Source organism: Carassius auratus, chromosome 1 (assembly GCF_003368295.1).
Source record: "Carassius auratus strain Wakin chromosome 1, ASM336829v1, whole genome shotgun sequence".
Taxonomy (NCBI): Eukaryota; Metazoa; Chordata; class Actinopteri; order Cypriniformes; family Cyprinidae; genus Carassius; species Carassius auratus.
In genome coordinates, this window is record NC_039243.1 from 14059171 (window position 1) to 14077727 (window position 18557).

The 18557-nt window shown below is 37.5% G+C and overlaps 2 protein-coding genes across 7 annotated transcripts in view; both read left to right on the plus strand.

The window, feature by feature from the left end:
• The window catches only part of LOC113075089 (huntingtin-like), a 38556-nt gene extending 35122 nt beyond the window's left edge, over positions 1 to 3434 (plus strand). For all 3 annotated transcript variants that reach the window (XM_026247852.1, XM_026247871.1, XM_026247931.1), the window contains 4 exons: positions 113 to 218; positions 304 to 466; positions 1532 to 1692; positions 1826 to 3434. In XM_026247852.1, the coding sequence (XP_026103637.1) occupies positions 113 to 218; positions 304 to 466; positions 1532 to 1692; positions 1826 to 2039 (644 nt within the window). In that variant the 3' untranslated portion in view covers positions 2040 to 3434. The remainder of the gene's footprint in view (positions 1 to 112; positions 219 to 303; positions 467 to 1531; positions 1693 to 1825) is intronic.
• A 1864-nt stretch (positions 3435 to 5298) lies between these two features.
• The window catches only part of LOC113075304 (regulator of G-protein signaling 12-like), a 37801-nt gene continuing 24542 nt past the window's right edge, over positions 5299 to 18557 (plus strand). Inside the window, exons 1-4 of one of the 4 annotated variants that reach the window (XM_026248098.1) lie at positions 5303 to 5540; positions 5635 to 5727; positions 6884 to 8978; positions 15153 to 15263. In XM_026248098.1, coding sequence (XP_026103883.1) covers positions 7026 to 8978; positions 15153 to 15263 — 2064 coding nt within the window. In that variant the 5' untranslated portion in view covers positions 5303 to 5540; positions 5635 to 5727; positions 6884 to 7025. Of the gene's footprint in view, positions 5541 to 5634; positions 5728 to 6221; positions 6295 to 6883; positions 8979 to 15152; positions 15264 to 18557 lie in introns of those variants that run through there. The other 3 variants (XM_026248216.1, XM_026248035.1, XM_026248166.1) reach the window with 3 other exon arrangements.

Genomic DNA, 18557 nt, shown 5'->3' on the forward strand with positions numbered 1-18557 from the left:
CATTTGAATGTTGATATTTTCTTTAGTCGGGATGTATAGAAATCTAGTTTATTCTGAATGGATCCATTATTTAACGTTTTCTCTTACTGGTTGCCGTAATGTTTCCCAACAGGGAAGGAGAAGGGAAGTCCTGGGCGTCCTGCTGATGCAGACCCCACAGCTCCTGACAGCGAGTCGGTCATTGTCGCAATGGAGCGCGTATCCGTCCTGTTTGACAGGTATCTGTCTTTTTTGAAGAAACTTGTCTTAGCTAAAACCATTTTTGTATTGTACTGATTCGTCTGTGGAAAACTCTTGCCACAGGATTCGCAAAGGCTTCCCGAGTGAGGCGCGTGTGGTAGCCCGGATCCTTCCTCAGTTCCTGGATGACTTTTTCCCACTGCAGGACGTCATGAACAAAGTCATTGGGGAGTTCCTGTCCAATCAGCAGCCTTATCCGCAATTCATGGCTACAGTGGTATACAAGGCAAGTGCCACTTTTTGGAGCGCCAATAATTATTATTTTTTTGATATCTTGTGTAATGCTTTAGGTGCACTGTGATCTTAAAGCTGCAGTCGGTAACTTTTGACGCTCTAGCGGTTAATAAACAGAACTGCTTGCGTCTTGCGGAAGAACATCGTAGCCGGAACTACTACTCTCTGTTTATGTCTATGAAGAATCACAAAGGTACTGGGTTACTCCGCCGCGCTACCCCCGAAGCAATCTAAAATAGTCTGAATATAAACACTTATCATAGGTGTACCCCAGTGATTCAGGACAAGCTAAAAACACTGTTTGGAAAATGAATTCATGGTGTACTCGCTTATTATATAAATTTTTCTACATTTTGAACACAAACCAAGTTACGGACCGCAGCTCTGATTGGTTGTTTTCTTACCAGGAGCGATGTATTTTCTACAAATGGCAATAGGACCACTGGGAGGAGCCAGAGGAGCTTGATTTTTTCACAGATTATCTGTCTCTACTGTCAGGACATAATGACAGGTTTAACAAATATGTAAAAAATATATTTTTACAAAAGTTACCTACTGCAGCTTTAAATGCTTTTGATTCTTAGTGTGAGGTCAAATTAGCAAAATTTCAGTCAAATTTTCATAGGCAAAAAAGGTCAGTGGTCTAGGTGATTATTTGAAATACAGCTCACATAATAGTCACTCTCAAACGAAGCAGCTTTCTGTTAGTCAACATGGAGATTCCGCATGAACAAAAAGTTTTTCCCCCTTAAGCAAAATGGATTTTGCCCATGAAAATACACTGAACATCAGTAAATGAGATCGCATCTTTAGTCATACTAGAATTCTGTCATCATTTACGCACCCTCATGTTGTTTTAAACCAGTTTTTTTCTTCAACTGAACACATGATATTTAGATTTTTTTTTTACATATTAGTAAACACAATGAAATGAATACTATACAGTGTTGTTTTGGATGCCATTGGCTTTCATTGTACATTCTTTTCTAACTATCCCTTGAAGTCACTTTTTAAACAAGTAGTATGATCATATAAGTGCATGTATTTCTTGATACAGGTATTTCAGACTCTTCATGCAACTGGGCAGTCCTCTATGGTACGTGACTGGGTGCTACTCTCGCTGTCAAACTTCACACAGAGGACGCCTGTCGCCATGGCAATGTGGAGCTTGTCTTGTTTCTTTGTCAGTGCCTCGACCAGTCAGTGGATCTCTGCCCTGTATCCTTAAACACACATGATTTTCAGTTGGGGCAGTTATTGCACCCCTTGATTTGGTGACAGCACACTTCATATTCCATTCTTTCCTTTTTGTCTTCATTTTTGTTTTCCTTAACATCTCCCTTCTCTTTAGCCTGCCTCATGTCATCAGTCGAATGGGGAAGTCTGACACAGTGGACATTAGCCTCTTTTGTCTGGTAGCTATGGATTTCTACCGACACCAGATTGATGAAGAGTTAGACCGCAGAGCCTTCCAGTCGGTCTTTGAGATGGTGGCTTCACCTGGTAGTCCGTATTACCAATTACTGTGCTGTTTGCAGAGCATTCACCATGACACGTCAATATAATACAGAAAACAATATTGTATCATTAGGATCTCCATTACAAATTAGGCATCAAAAAGTTGGTTAATAGTACTCGAGCGGAAGAAATCACACTTATCAGAACGTTACATACCAGGATGCATTGCAACAACAAACAATTATCTCTAATTGGATGTATGGACGGTTGATATGAAACTGTCAGAGGACATTACCCCAAATAGTTCATAGTTATTAGAGACAGTGGGACCGCTCCAAGCAAGGATGAGGCAAACCAGAATCTAATCAAAAAAAGTAGTGCTACCATAAGAATATTTTACTGGTTTCACTATATGTCACTTAACGTCTCAAAGTCTATATGGATGCAGGCTTGACTAATCCATATTATGTATAAATGCTCTTCATCTAGTATCAAAGAATGTGACTGTGGCAAAACTGTGAGGCTGGAAGCCAAGGTTATCAGTTCTGGGGTCAAAACTGACGATGTGTTTCCATCATTAGGAATGTAATATTCTAATATAGAGGATATTCTGCTTTAAACAAACTGACTTAAGAACATATTGTAGTGAATGTTCTTACAAACATGATGGAAACGCTATTAAAATATCTCCTGCACTTCTGGAATTTAGCAGATCCAAGATCAGATCTTTTAGTCCACAGACCTAGAATTTAGCCACACCAATTCACTTACTAAAATCAGTACATCTGGATATTTTATATGATCCCTGTCTCTACCCTCTTCTCCAACGGTCCATACTCTCCTGTATGGGAAAAAAAAGGCGCTCGTTTTCATACACTCGCAACTCCTTCGGTTTAAAAGCATTCCTTTTGCATGGGTGATGCATTGCTTTGCTAGCACTTGAAGCGAAAACAGATTGTAAATCGAATTTGTATATCCCCTCTAATGTGGAAGTGGTTGCGACTATTGGTATGATAAGATTTTTGTGTATATTTAAATGTAAAATGTGTTTGACTTACTGAGAAAGAGGGGTGAATTGCCTGGAACAGAGTTTATTTTTCCTCTTAAAAATTTGTTGTCTATATTTGTTGTTTTTATGTTGATTTTTTTTTTTTTTTTAAAGACTGAGAGAAACCAGATCACAAATGTGAATCTCTAAAGTCCCTTTGTATGGACACAGTTTGTTTGAAATAGCCATTACAATTAGCATAGATACGTTTTTAGACTATGGTTTATGTATATGAAAATTGCAGCTCAAATCTACATACTGTGTCCCTTGAAACACATCTTTAGTTATTTGTTAAATTTCTTTTAAAAGCTCAGGACGTAAGATATGATTATTGATCTAGTGAAATGACTTGGAAGTATGTATTTTAATCTATGGAGTGTTTACATCAGTGTACAATTTGTGTAAAAGAAATACTATTTGTGATTAAATGAATAAACTGTGGTGCATGACAACATCTAATGGTGGACATGAGATGGTTTAAAGAGAAAGACAGTTGTTACTCAGCCTTTCATTTTTGAGAGACTAACAAAAAAAAAATGTTTATCCATCTTGGGTGGCGTTAGAAACCTTCTATTTAAATATAAGTCTATTTGAGAAGCTGATGATGTCTATTAACTTGAAGCATACTTTGGTCCACTTTCAGTATTGAGTCAGTATTTTATGTGATGACATCAACTTTTGAAACGGGGTGACTTGTTATTGTTAGTCGGATCAGTCTACATGGAAATTGCAGTACCGTAATTACCAATGCAGACGAATCAAACCAATAACATGACTAGTGGCACGCTTGTTAATCTGCTTCAATTGAGACAATTAGCTGGTTATGTCTATTATATATCGGTTTATTTTGATCAGAGGTTTACTTTGTCTTAGTGAAGCAGAATATGCACAGCAGTTAACTGCTCCATGAAAAGCCTTAGATCCCTGAAATGTATTGTCAGATTCATCAAGCATAAATATTGCCCCATGCCTACAGGATTCCTTGTAGACCTACAAAATATAGAGCCAATCAAAATATTAGATCTACATACTATTTCCCTTGAAACACTTCTTTAATGACTCTGATTGCATATCTTTTAATCTCAAGTCTTATTGGGCTTAATAAGATGCGTTGGGGTCACGTACAGCTGGAATAAGTTGAATGTCTTTCACAAAGACCACCAATGTGGTTGGACCAAACATGACATAGCTACTGCAAAATTAATGTTACCACTGCGCCTATCGCAATTTCCTAAATATCACACGATAAAATACCTTTTATCCTCTTTAGTTTATACTCTTCATTTACAAAAGAGAGGGGAGAATCCTGATTGGTTCAATGCACCTCAGATGGGAATAATTTTTAAACCACTCGCCTTGCATTATCTATTGTTCTTTTCTAGCAAATTCAGATTTGTAGTTTTTAGTTAAAACATGTCCCATAGATATCACAGTAAGATGCCATGATGGTCAAGCACCAGAGCTTTTCTATTGGATTTTTAAAAAAAACCTATTCCCTTTGTTATTTATTAAGCTCACTTACGCAAACTACAAAAAATGTATGTATTTATTTAAAATGGGGGGTTGTTTTAACGTCATAAATCATGAAAATGCTATAATACAGAAATGAATAAAAGATGTAGAATGTTCCATTCCATTAATTGCAATTTTTCCTTGTTTATCAGATATTGTGGGGCACCTTAACCAGTGACTCAGAAGCTAAATTCAGCCTGTCAATAATGGGAGAGAAAACTAATTTATTATCATTATTTTGTAAAATGACAGTTGGGTATTTGATATGCACGTTAGACTTCAAATAAAACCCAAGATTTGCTAATTAAAATTGTCCTTCAGGTAATATGGCCCTTAAAAGTAGTCGAAGAGCCCTGAAATATTGTGATTACTTCTTTTTATCATTATTCTTTTTAAATGTTGTGTGTGTATTTTATATATATATATATATATATATATATATATATACACACACACACACACACACACACATTTACTCCTAAGCTTTGAACATTTTCTGCTCCAAAGTAGGATGTTTTATGATGTGCTCGATAATGGATTTAGATGTTTTTGGATTTATATCCTCTGAAAAGTGCAGGTTATTAACTTTCTCCAGGGCTTATGTGTGTGTGAAATTAAATTTTAAATTTATGTTTGTCAGGACAACAGCAGCAGCTGTTAATTATTAACTAAATTAATTACTACTAATAATCTTGATAATTCTATGTTGTATGTGTTATGGAAAAACCTGGGATGGAAAAATCTGTCAATTTCTAGTCTTATTAAAATACTTTAAACTGTTCTAGTGTGAACTTGGCAGGATATTTAACTTTATGCCATTCAAATTACTCTTAAACACCAAATCTATAGAACACTGAGGATAAACTGAAATATAGCCCTAATGGAAAACCCCTATGCCGGTGCTGTCCTTAAAAAAAGAAAAGAAAAAACTGAGATGTAGTTTCCTCCTCCTGCTTCTGCTGTCCACACACCAGCTGCCCTCTCCTTTTGTTTACTCCTCATGCAGCACTAAGGTTACCATGTCATGGTTGGGACACATCCGTCACAAGTAAGAACACTTAATTGTCTAATATATAACTATAATCTTTAACTCCGTATCATCTGTACTGAAATGCAACGAAATTTTCATTTCTTCCTCACAGGAAAGTTTCTGGGAAGTGGCGGCTAATGTTAGCAATGTAGCCATGGGAATTTCTTGTACTTTCTGCGGATATTAAAACTTTCATACATTGCAGGTAAACTATACTGTGATGTAACCGCATGCATATCTATACGGGGTTATCGTTTTATAGCTTATAACGAGTTTTGTTTCAAAATACGTTGTCAGTATCTGGCTATTGATGCCGATAATTCAATACCGTTAGATGTTACTCACTGCCCAGCTGTTCCTCGCGAAAACCAATACCGAGGCAGCTCTCCCTACCGATATTAAATTGATCTGAAACGTAGTAGGTAAATTGTTAATACGTGCACAGTAGTGTTTTATTTTCCTATCGTTTTTCGCTCGTGTTGATTTTGACACCTGTAGCATAACTTTTGTGGTCAGTTGGCGAGTTTCCGTCAAACTGGGCTTGGGTCGTTGCGGAGATGATTGACAGCCATGGAAACCAATGAGCGATGAGCAATATCTAGAGACAGTCCATTGTCATGGTTACACATGTTGACGCGTGGGCATTCCAACAATGGGGAAAAAGAAGGCGGGACCGTTAGCAAGAGTGGATGAGTCTGCTTCTCATCTTTAACATCTAGAAAGTTTGTTGGAAAATACGGAAAATATATCGATTACAAACACTATTGCATTTGTGAGTTTATGTATCCTATCAGTTCTCTATGCTATCAGTTTCATATTTATTATTATAAAATGCTCCACGCCACTTTTCACCAACATTTAAAATAAACATTGAATATATACACTTGCAAATGTCTAGTAAGTCTTGCATTTTTTTATTTAGTTAGCATATTGTAATTTCTATATGGTTATATTTGATATACATTATATGTAACATTACGTTATGTGGGTCAGTGCCAGATGGCCATATGCATTTATTTGTTTATCAGTTACACCACCTGGACATTTCCGATTTATAGCTATACTAAATAAATTAATAAATGATTGAAAACCTGTTGAAAAATGTGAACTCATACACTTTTGGTATACATTTTTAATGTGTATATATATAAAAAATAAGAGTCTTGTCATTGACCCATACATATCAATGCAGATGTATATGAAAAGTTTGTTTTGTGTCATTTTTATTTATGAATTTAGAATAATGTATGATCCCTGTCTGATGCCCATTTACATTTTTACAGTTTCCATATCATTTTCTCTTAAAATGATTATTAATTTGTTAATTAATTAATGACATTTTCCCTCTCTCCTTTGTGAAGGTGTTGTATGAATATTCAGGCATGCACCACGTTAGTGCCTTAGACTGGGGATCTGGAGCTGGAAGGATGATATCACTAAACACGCTATCTCTGCTTTTGTGAGCCCTTGTCAAAAGAGAGTAAAACAGGGCCTGAACGAAGGATGTTCCGACAATCAGAGCAAGGCAGGAGGCGTGTGAATGCCCAGCCATCTGCACGCATAAGAGAGGTGGAGGTTGCGCGGGGAAGAACAGGCTATGGCTTTACACTATCTGGTCAGTCTCCGTGTGTGCTAAATTGCATCCTGAAAGGTAGTCCGGCTGACTATGTGGGACTTTGCTCCGGAGATCAAATACTGAGTGTGAACGATATTAATGTGTCCAAAGCATCTCACGAGGATGTTGTCAAGCTGATTGGCCGCTGCACGGGTGTCTTATATTTGGTCATTGCTGAAGGCAGTAATAACAATGCACATCTAGATTCATGTTCAAGTGATGAAGAATTGGGGTTCCATGACCACAAGAGCCACTGGTTGCGGCCAAAGATGGACTCGAAGACACTAGGCATAAACCGTGCAGAACGTGTTGTAGCGGAAATGCAATCTGGTGGAATCTTTAACATGATCTTTGAAAATTCCAGCCACTCATCCAGCAGCTCGGAGAAAGCAGTAGCTTGTGCCTCTGCTTCTAAAACAAGAGCTCTCTCAGAGCCAGATTTCTCATACGGCAATGCCGGCCCCCGACAGAGTGATCCCAACACGCTCACTGAAGAGGAGATGGCCAAAGTGCTCAATGATGACTCTGTGTTTGTTGATGTGTTTGAACAGCAAGATGAATTTGCCCTGTTGCAAAATGCAGACTCTGCGGGTATACTCAATGTTGGGATGGTTGTGGGATACTTGGGATCTATTGAATTAGCTTCAACAAGTGCCAATTTGGAAAGTGACAGCCTGCAGGCCATTCGTGGCTGTATGCGGCGTCTGCGCGCAGAACAAAAAGTACACTCGTTGGTCCTGCTCAAAGTCATGCATGATTGTGTACAGCTGTGCAACGATCGAGGCGCTGTTCTAGCTACTTACCCTGCAGAAAAGTTAGCATTCAGCGCTGTTTGTCCAGATGACCGCCGCTTCTTTGGCCTTGTCACAATGCAAGCCACAAATGCACATGCCATAAATAGACTTGGTGAAGAGGAGCAAGGCTTGCGTACGTCTTGTCATGTGTTTATTGTAGACCCGGAACTCTGTCATCATAAGATCCACCAAGGTGTAGCCCGACGCTTTGGCTTCGACTGCACACCAGACCCAGACACTGGTGGCTGCTTGGAGTTCCCACCGACTTCCCAGCCGCTTCTACAGTTTGTGTCCGTACTCTACCGTGATATGGGAGAATCAATAGAGGGTATGCGAGCTCGAGCTTTCCTCGATGGTGATCTAGATGCTCAGCAGAACAACAGCACAAGCAGCAACAGTGACAGTGGCATCGGCAACTTCCTGCCAGAGGAGAAGAGCAACCGAGTCCTCTTGGTTGACTTGGGAGCAAACCCTAGTCGACATGTTCCCACAGGACTATGGGAAAACCCACCAGGACCTCGTAGCCAAAGTGTCCTAGGAGGTCTTCCATCGCCGCCGCCAGTCTCGCATCGTAATGGCTACCGTTCTGACCAGTTTGTAGATCACCCTCTGCCCCATCCACATTCCCACGGAGACCCACCTTTGCTTTCTAGCAGGCATCTAAACTCCTCCTCACGGCTGGATGTGTCAGGCCTTCCTTCACGTTCCCACTATTCCGCCCATGGCAAGAAGGTGACAGGAGCATCAGGCCACCGCTGGCTGCCAGTTCACGTCCGGAGAGACTGGCGTCAGGGACACAGCAGTGATCAGGAGTCTTATGCAGAGTCCACAGACGGATGGTCCAGTGCTAACTGTAGCACCCTGCCACCACCCATGAGTAAGATTCCAGCCGACCGCTACCGTGCTGCAGGCGAGATCGCCACACAGCCTCACCGACTCCATGCACGGAAGGATGAGTGGGCAAAGAAGCTGTTCGGGGAGAAGAGTCTACGAGAGCATCAGCAACAATCAAACGATTGCAGAAGAATGAAAGATTCAGAGAAAAAGGTAAGATAATTTTTTTTTACATTAAAAAGGCCCCAATTTATGTTCTGTTTTCACTTTTGTGAACTACTTTTTTGGGATCACAATCAGTAAGGCTACCGCATTCCAGAGGAATTTACCAGAAATTGAAATACATTCAGAATTACAACGTTAACTGATCTTCAGGATTAGGAAGAAATAATAAGTAATGATTTTAAATGTGACACAAGTGCACTGGTTAATGAGCCAGGGAATGCAGACTTTGCAGACATGTGCCTGGAATATATATCACTTTTTCCTTGTTCTTATTATCAGGCACAGCATGATCCTTTACTTTGCGGTTTTCAATTGCATTAGGGATTTCTGGGGGGGGAAAAAACTAAAAGAGGAATCGCAAAATTTCACTCAATCTTAAATTCTCTCTTCTTTTAAGTTTAAAATGTGCTGTCGCTGTTATAATTTTGCATCGCTCAGTAAAACGGCACAAACTCTTCACTGTCAAAAAGAATTCTGTCAGGTAGGTGACGTGCGTAGCCAGGCTGAAACTACCTCATTTGCTGCTTCAGCTGCTGCTCCTGGCTTGGAGGGAACCTGTTAAAACTGACCCTGAGATGAGAAGATACAAAGCTGGGTTCTTATCGTTCTCCCAGTGGAAAACCTTCAGTTCAAATGGCTGTAAGCTCCTGCTCTGATCTGACAGCCTTTGATGGGCCTCCAGCAGCTGACACCAGATCACTCATATTCATTCAAATCTTGAATCTGGGTGGTAGATTAAACCTGGTCAACATACTTAAAAATAAAATGGTTCACAATATGACAATTCTGTCATCAATTCATGTTGCTCCAAACCCATATGATGTTCTTCCCTCTGTGGAGCTCAAAAGGTGAAGTTCTCAAATGAGACAAATGAGTTTAGAATTACAATTAGTCTCTTTCATTTAAGTAAAAGCAATTATGTTTCCGTTGAGAGTGTGTTGAGACTCTGTGTAGTTGGATGGTTGAGCTCCAGAAAAACAAAAATGAGGTGATTTTTGTCAGTTAGAAATTTGAAAAAGAAAACAGCTCTGAACTCTAACACAAAGAACCATTTCAAAAGGGTTTGTGTGGATAAGGTTGTAAATAAATCTGTAACTATGTGTAAACAACCATCTTTTTTATATTGCACATGACGCATACAAATGTATTACAAGTTTTCAGAAGCTATATGACACTTTGTGTTCTACAGTTGAAATTGAAATCATACAGGTTTGGATCGTCATTAGACTTTAAGCAGTTGTTTTTCAATTAATTATCTGCTTCTTTCATTCTAGCACCACTCATATAATGTGGACATTAACATCAATATTTTGTGTTTATATGTATGTATGTATAAGGAAAAGTGGTATTTTTGGATGCTGTATCATTTTTTAAGGTCTTTCTGCAAATTTTCAATTAAATTTAGCCTACACTAATTAATTTAAATAGTGTGGCAGATGAATAATTAAAAACTCAAATATTCAATATAGTCTCTCATTTATTGAGGTAATAAAAAACTGCATATAAAAATGTATTTGCTAAGGTGATTGCAGGATCTGTTAATATGGGAGCATTCTAGTTGAGTTCTGTTGACATAGCGATCACGTTTGTCTCACACAGGTGGTGGCATCCATGACTGATGAAGAGGTGTGAGGTATCATGGCAGCATGAGTTTTAATACTGTACAGTCAACCCGAATAAGGCTGATCAATTATATTTATAAATGATAGGACGTTATTTTGGAGTCAAAAGCATCTGCTGTAATTTTCTTGACTGCATTAGCTCACCCCTAAAGCTAAGGGATCTATTCAAAGTGGTTTATTTCATTATGTTAGTTTAAACGTTCTTGTCTGTTTTGCGAGATCATGAAAGAGACCTAACTTAACATTTGCTTGGCATCCACATGGGGTCATAAGTTGATTTATTACTCACCAAAAGGTGGCACTGTTCCGCTGTCTGTGTTCCAGTTAAAGGTCAAATACTTGTCGCAGTATAATATGATGATTCTTTTCCTTTGTCCATTTTACCTCCCAAACTCATTAGCCATTTCAAATGATTACTGATTTAGTGGGTTAAAGGTGGTGTGTATGAATGGCTTTAGATTATAAAGCAAAATATTGGTAACACTTTAGATTAAGCAACACATAAGTGTTTTCCTCTCAATAAACCCATTAATTCCTGCCTATAGAAGGTAAGTAGGGGTTTATAGTAGTTATGTTTAGGTATAGGGTAGGGTTAAGGCATCTAGAATATGGTCAAGCAGATTAAGTCAATAATATGTGCTTTAAAAGTACTAATATGTGTTTCCTAATCTAAAGTGTTATTTTAAAATATCTTACCAGTTGGCTTCATTTTATTATTTTATATATATATATATATATATATATATATATATATATATATATATATATATATATAAGTAAAAATGAAAATTATTTTATTTTGTAATATTTTTTTTCCTTGACTTATTTACATTTATTGCACATTTTATTTCAAATGATTATAAAATAGATTTACTGTTCAAAGTAAAGACTAAACGTGTTTAGACACTTTCTTGTTGTCATGATATCATCCATATTTAATGTAATAAATGCAGCTTAATACATACATCCACTAAAAGTCACTTTGACACCAGGTAGTTAAAAGTAAATGGAAAAAGCACTGTATGTACCGTATACAAGAAAAACTCCGTATATCATGTTCATATTATGTGTAAACCATTTACCTACAATGACTACTGATCATGCGCTACAGCAAGACATGTTAAGACTTGAGGACAGCAGTACTAAACAGTTGTCACGTTGGTTATAGTCAATACTGAGATTAGTTTTTCGGTATGTTTACAGTTTTGATAATAAGAATCCTTATTTGCAGTGCCTGTGTTGTAATATTACAGTGTGATGGACTATTCTAGAATAGATTTTTGCAGATTTGCTTCATGGGCGTACAGAGAACAAATTAGTTTTTGAGATGGGTCTGAAACAGATAAACAGCATGTGGAAGATGTTTTTATAGTGACATTTGTCATCCCAACATGGATGAAGTAAACAGGAAAGAAAGCTCTTCAGTGCTCCTCCCTGATAAGTCGAAGAGGTCGGTGCAGTGCACAGTGCGTCCCTGCTCCCGTCGGGAATATATGATGTTATCTCAACCCCAACACTGAGCCAACTGTACCCTAAGAGAACGAACGTCGTGGAGTGAATAAATCAATAGTTAAAACTGTGATATGAAGTGAAATAATAATGGATAAGAATGCACTGTGAGACCTTTTAGCTTGTATGTGTATCATCCACTCTTTGGTAACCTAAAAAGAGCTTTAGGCTATGCTGATGTAGTCATATGAGCCTCATGTTTCTATCCCTTTCCCCTTCATCATTAGTCTTTTGAAGTATATAAATAAAACATTATTTTCTCCTATTCAAGTACTGCACACAAAACAGAGCAGCCCCCGCTAACATCTGGAACATTTAGTGTTGACAGCTCTATGATTCTTTTTAGCCACCACCCGCAAGATTCACCCAAGGAATGGGGTTTAGTCCATGATATTTCTTTAGATCAATTCACAAAGCTGTGGTGCTCAATTCCATGGAAACCACTAGGGTGATCAAGAAGTCTTTCACGTCCGGCTAAGCCGTTCCTCCGTTACATGACCAATAGTGTATTTAATGAAACCCAATATGGGTCTAGTATCCAGACACCAGGAGTGGATGCAGAATTTACGCTTATTGACTCCCGTGTTCTTTGAATTTTTGGTTGATTCTTTTTAGTTTTTCCTCTTCAAGTCGCTTTACGCTTCAGTTTGTTTCACATTATAGTTTCTTCTTAAAGGGACCTGTGATCATCTGTTTCCGTAATATTTGTTATCTCCTGATTCTGTGAGGTTTGTTTTTATGTACGTCATATGAGCGTGTGTGTTGTGTGATCATGGTGTCTATGCATGCTTGCATTGAAATTCATATTGTGAGTGTGTGTGTGTGTGTGTGTGTATGACTGAGAGGGATATTATGTAAATGTCCTGTCTTGGTAGCCTTAAAGGAATAGTTCATAGAAAATCCTGTCATTGTGTAGGCCCGCTTACCATTGTTCTAAACCTCTTCTCCTGGGAAACAAAGAACATATATATAATTTTTTTTTTTTTTTTTTTAAGAAATCTTGTAAATTTCCTATAGTGAAAGTCAGTGGTCACTAAAACATTTTGATGAACAATTACTGCGAAACTGTATTATTTTGTGTTTGCAGAAGAAAGAATTTAAAAAGGGGATGATAGAGTGAGTAAATGATGACAGAATGTTCAATTTTGGTTTAACTGTCCCTTTAAATGCAGACACATGTGCATAGCTGAAGTATGTGCATAGACTCTCATGTGTATGTAGTCACTGGTGTTGGCATATTTGTGGTTGTGTGCAAATGTTTTTATCACTCGATGTGTCATAATGATGAGGCTGAACACAGTTCGCTGTGTTTCTAGGCAACACAGCCATTTGATTACACTGCTCTTGTCATCTGCACAATCAATCTCTAAACTTTAGCCTATGGAAATGATCCCTCTAATCAGTCTGTCTCTCTGCTGTCTGACCGCCTGACTACTTGTTCTCTCATCTTTGTACTTTCGTCCTTCTGCTTCTCCGTCTAGTCCCTGTTGGTCTTTCTCTGAACACAAAACATGATATGGTGTCATGGCTTAAAGTATTTACCGAATCGATTAGGGTAAATGCTGATAGATACATAAATACTTAATTTCATACCAGTTGAATATGTAGAGAATGTGTAAATACTGTTGCTTTGAAGCTTTGTTAAGTGCTTACGTTTTAGTAGCAATCAGACAAAGGCTACTACTTGCAATTGGTACACTAGAAAATGGGTGATTGAAAAACTCTTTAAAAGGAATCCATGAATGAAAATTATCTCATTATTTACTTACTGTACCTTCATGTCATCACAGATTTACATGACTTTTTCAAAGTAAGATTTATAGAAAAATAATCCTTCTCTTTGAGTCCATATAATGCAAGGGGATTCCCAGAGTTGATGCTTTACAAAGTGAACATGACGTTTAATCCATATCTATCCGTTTGATGAATCAGTGTCTTCTGGCTTGTTTGTTGGAAGCTGTGGTCTATATTAAAATTGTTTATATTTAAAAATAAACATTAATATTTTTCTTACACAAACATATTTCATTTCAATAGACATTGATTCATTGAGTCATTTTACTTGTATTTTGAAGCATCAACTTAAATATTTCAAAAATATTTGTATTCGTCTAAAGAAAGTAAGTCATACATTTCATCTGGGATGGCATTCACTTAAAGGTGCCATTTAAAGTCTAGTAAAATTTTGTTCACTCACTATCAGAAAAAAAGTACAAAAGCTGTCACTGAGGGAAATACCTCCTCAAAAAGCACACCTTTGTACCTAAAGAGTCCATTTTGGCACCTTAAAGGTACAAATTAGTACCTAAAGTGTACATATTAGTACCTAATAGGTGCAAAAGTATACCTTTTGAAAAGATACCACCCCAGTGACCGCTTTTGTTAGTCTTACAAGTTAGTCTTACAAGTTTTCTGTATTCTGTGTGAGCTGTACTTTATACCTTGCTACTCTATTGACAGTAGACCTGTTTTGCATATTAAAATTTTGCTGGAAGTTTGCTAATGTGACTGCATCTGTACATTTGAAAAAGGACTTAAAGGGTTAGTTCACCCAAAAATGAATATTAGCCCATAAATTACTCATCCTAGGTGTGTATGACTTTCTTCATTCAGACGAATCCAGTCAGAGTTATATTAAAAATAATCTTTCTTACAAGCTGTTTAATGCCACTCAGCGGGTGTTGCATGCATCAGTCCAAAAGAAGTTAAATAAAAAGCACCCATCCATTAAAATAGTGTCTCATACAGCTCCGGATGGTGTACAAAGGCGTTTTGAAAGAAAAATATCCATATTTAAAACATTTACTTCTGCACCAGATTTGACATTTCTTGCTGTGAGATAAAGACATGTACAAATTCCCAGACATTTCTGGGGGACTCGTGGTATGCCAATGTGAGGACACTGGAATGTTTAATGCATCACACAATATATATTCTATCAAAAGGACATTATAAGGACATTATATATGCATTATAAGAATTTGGTCAACCACCAGTATGTCACCGATGTTTTTCTGTCTTTTTCTCACAGGGTGGAAGATTTAAAGGCATTACCATGGGCTTTCCTCAGCGTTCCTCAGGCAGACGATCTTTTGGACGTTCCAAGCGACTCAGTATGGCTCGTTCCCTTGATGACCTTGAGGTAAGGTTCCCCAAATGCTTTTCTTTTTCTCCTCATTTCAGTCTTTGTCTCTCTCACATTCTTACTTCTAAAACTTCCCAGCATTCCGATCCTATCACTCGGAGGGTAGGGAATGATTACATAAGGAATGAGTGATCTACGCAGTAATTCAGAGACATGCATGCACACTGAAACAAACAAACACAAGCAACCCTCTGGAGTGCATGAACTCTAGGGCGCTTATTCACAAAACGACAGCTGTGTGCATGTAGAGCAGGTTTGACACCACAGCGAGGGTATTCTAGTGTATTCATGGCTGTGGTCACACTCACGCATGTGAGTTTAATTTTAGACCGGAGTGCATCCACGTGTCATGTGATGCACACACAAGTGTGGTGACAGCAGATTGCCATGGCAACGGAGGAGACAGTGAAACATGGATGGTGTAATTTTCAGATGAAAGAGCTCGGGGGCAAAAAAAAAAAAAAAAAACTGACATCACATCTCAGTTTAACCTGAGCATGCAAGTGGTTATTGTAGTTTTATTTTTTCTTTGTTTGTGTAATTAGAGGCTTAATGTGTATATATATATATATATATATATATATATATATATATGTGTATATATATATATATATATATATATATATATATATATATATATATATATATATATATATATATGTATATGTGTATGTGTAAGTATATTGTATATTAATGTAAGGCTATATGAATATAGATAGCTAAAACAGCCTACGCTCTTCAGTGTCAGCTGCACCACAAGGATGCGCTGTTTTCTTTCAAATCAAAGCATAAATACAAGTAGAAGCGGTACAGCATATGGTGATATGTAGAGAGACAGAGGAGACGGTTGGCAAAGGAATTGTTGAATAAAGTTGTTATTTTTTATTTGTTCGCGTACAAAAAGTATTCTCGTTGCTTCATATCATTACGATTGAACCACCGATGACAGATGGACTATTCTGACGATGTCTTTTCATACTTTTCTGGACCTTGACAGTGTGTTGTACTTGGCAGTCAATGGTATAGTCTCAAGCCTCCCAGTTTTCATCCAAAATATCTTAAATTGTGTTCTGAAGATGAACAAAGCTTTTTTGGGTTTGGAACAACATGGGGGTAAATGATTAATGACCAAATTTTCATTCTGGGATGGAGTATCCCCAGAATAAGTTACACACACATATACAAGTATACAAGGCACACATCTGAACTAAATGACAACAAATCAGAAACCATGAAAACTAACTCAACAGTGAAAACGGTGCAAACTGAAAACAAAGTCCAAACAGTGTGAAGGTGTGACAATTACATTTAGTAATGTGAGTGGCTCAGAAATTCTTCTTTTAAATGAACATCAGTCAGTGGTTAACCTTCACAAAGTTATTCACTATCAAACTAAAATCCTCGTTATAGCATGATAATTTGAGTACAAGGAATGTGTTTCTATTAGGGTTGTGAAGGATGAGTGTGTGTGGGGATGGGGTGTTTTCCCTCTTATCCTCACTTTTCTCTCCTTTTAAATAGCTTGTAAATGCCTATGCAAATCTAGCTTTATCTTTCAAATTAGCGCCAGTTCAGCGTCAAAGCCGTCAGTTGCTTGAATGGTCAACAAAACAGTACAACTCCAAACTCACTTATATTAAATATAGAACTTTTATTAATAAAACGAATACAAATACACCGTGGTGTAGGCCCTATATGAAATAATAAATAACTGACACAAAGTTTCATTATAAAAAACTGAAAATAGAACGTTTATTAGCAAAACGATAAGAAAATCTGGTGACATGGCACACACCTTGATAAATAAAATAAATTACGCAAAGTTTAAATAAAGTAAAAGTCAGCAAACACTGTAGAACCAAATAAATGGTACTCGAATATATAAAAAAAAAACATCCAAAATCTTAGAAAACTTAGATAAACTGTAAAAGTCTATAGGCTTTTCAAAATCATAAATATTGCCAAATAGGCGCTTTTGCATTTCGTTTAGAAGCTAAATCTTCTGCCATCGTTTTGTGTTGCGACTGTCCTTCAGCATGCTGTGTTTAGCGGATGCGTTCAGTTTTTAATTGTTGTGTCTGTTGTCTAACTGAACTAAATTCGTTTTTTATTTAATTTTTTTTATTGCCGCAGTGGGAAAGTGATGTAAGTGGTGTTGCAACTTAACAGCGGTATTACCATCAACACCGACTATCACAGCAAGCCTACTTTCTATCCATAAAGTAATTTTTGGAACCCTGAATATACCCGTAAGTATTTTAGTTATTTCACTCCACTCCTAAATCATGGAGGTTGATGTGTAGAAATGGCCAACAATAAAACACATTGACTTAAACAATTTAGGAGGGGCCATATCTATGTCATTGCCTAAATCCTGGGTTCAGTTTCCATGAAAAGATACATGCACATTTATGCAATTGCAAGATGCTTTTGTGCAAAACCACTGATATTGCATTCAAAGTATATTTAATTAGTTAATGTATTCCCTGGGAAATAAACCCATGAATCATGTCATTGCCAACTCTTTTTAAATACTAGGTTTAATGTGGCCCCTCCTACTCTTATACCTTTGCCCACTATTATAAATGATCAGTCAATAATAAGTAACTGATCCCAGAAAACTTTTACTCTTTTGGACTTGTTTTGTGTTCACTTCATGATCAAAACTTTGCTCTTTTAAAGAGCAGGAATCCCTCAGCTGAGTTACATACTGCAGCATGAAAATGAGCCTCCGTGCCTCTCTGACAGGACAGTCACACTGTGATCAGGCATGATAAGATAAGAATAAGAATGAAATGTTTCCTCTAGTTAGTGGCTAAAACAAACACTCGTCTACTGCATGAAGTGGGTTGTATTGAGTGAAGAAGAACGAAAACAACTGTCTTAAGCTCTTAGAAGCAGGAAGTTAGTCATCTGCGTTGCACAAATGCTAAGAAAAGCCTTGATAGTTAATACAGAAACTGATAAGTAGATTGAAAAGAAGTTAAATGTGACTATTTTATATGTTTCCCTCCTGCTTCCATAATTTTCTTAGTCTCTCTCTCTTCTGTTTCATCTCTTTGCCTTTTCCTCCGGTAGCTTCATCTCTTTTCTCAGAACTGCACATATGCAGGGTGGCTGCACTTGTGTGTGAACAGAGCTCGCTTTGTGAAGCAGCACAGTAATTAGTGTGTGTGTGTGTGTGTGTGTGTGCTAATGAGTGTTGCAGCATTCTTCTCGTTAGGAGGGATTCTGCTACAAACTCACACACTCTCTGCAGTGAGGCATGAACGTACATACACACTCTTAAAT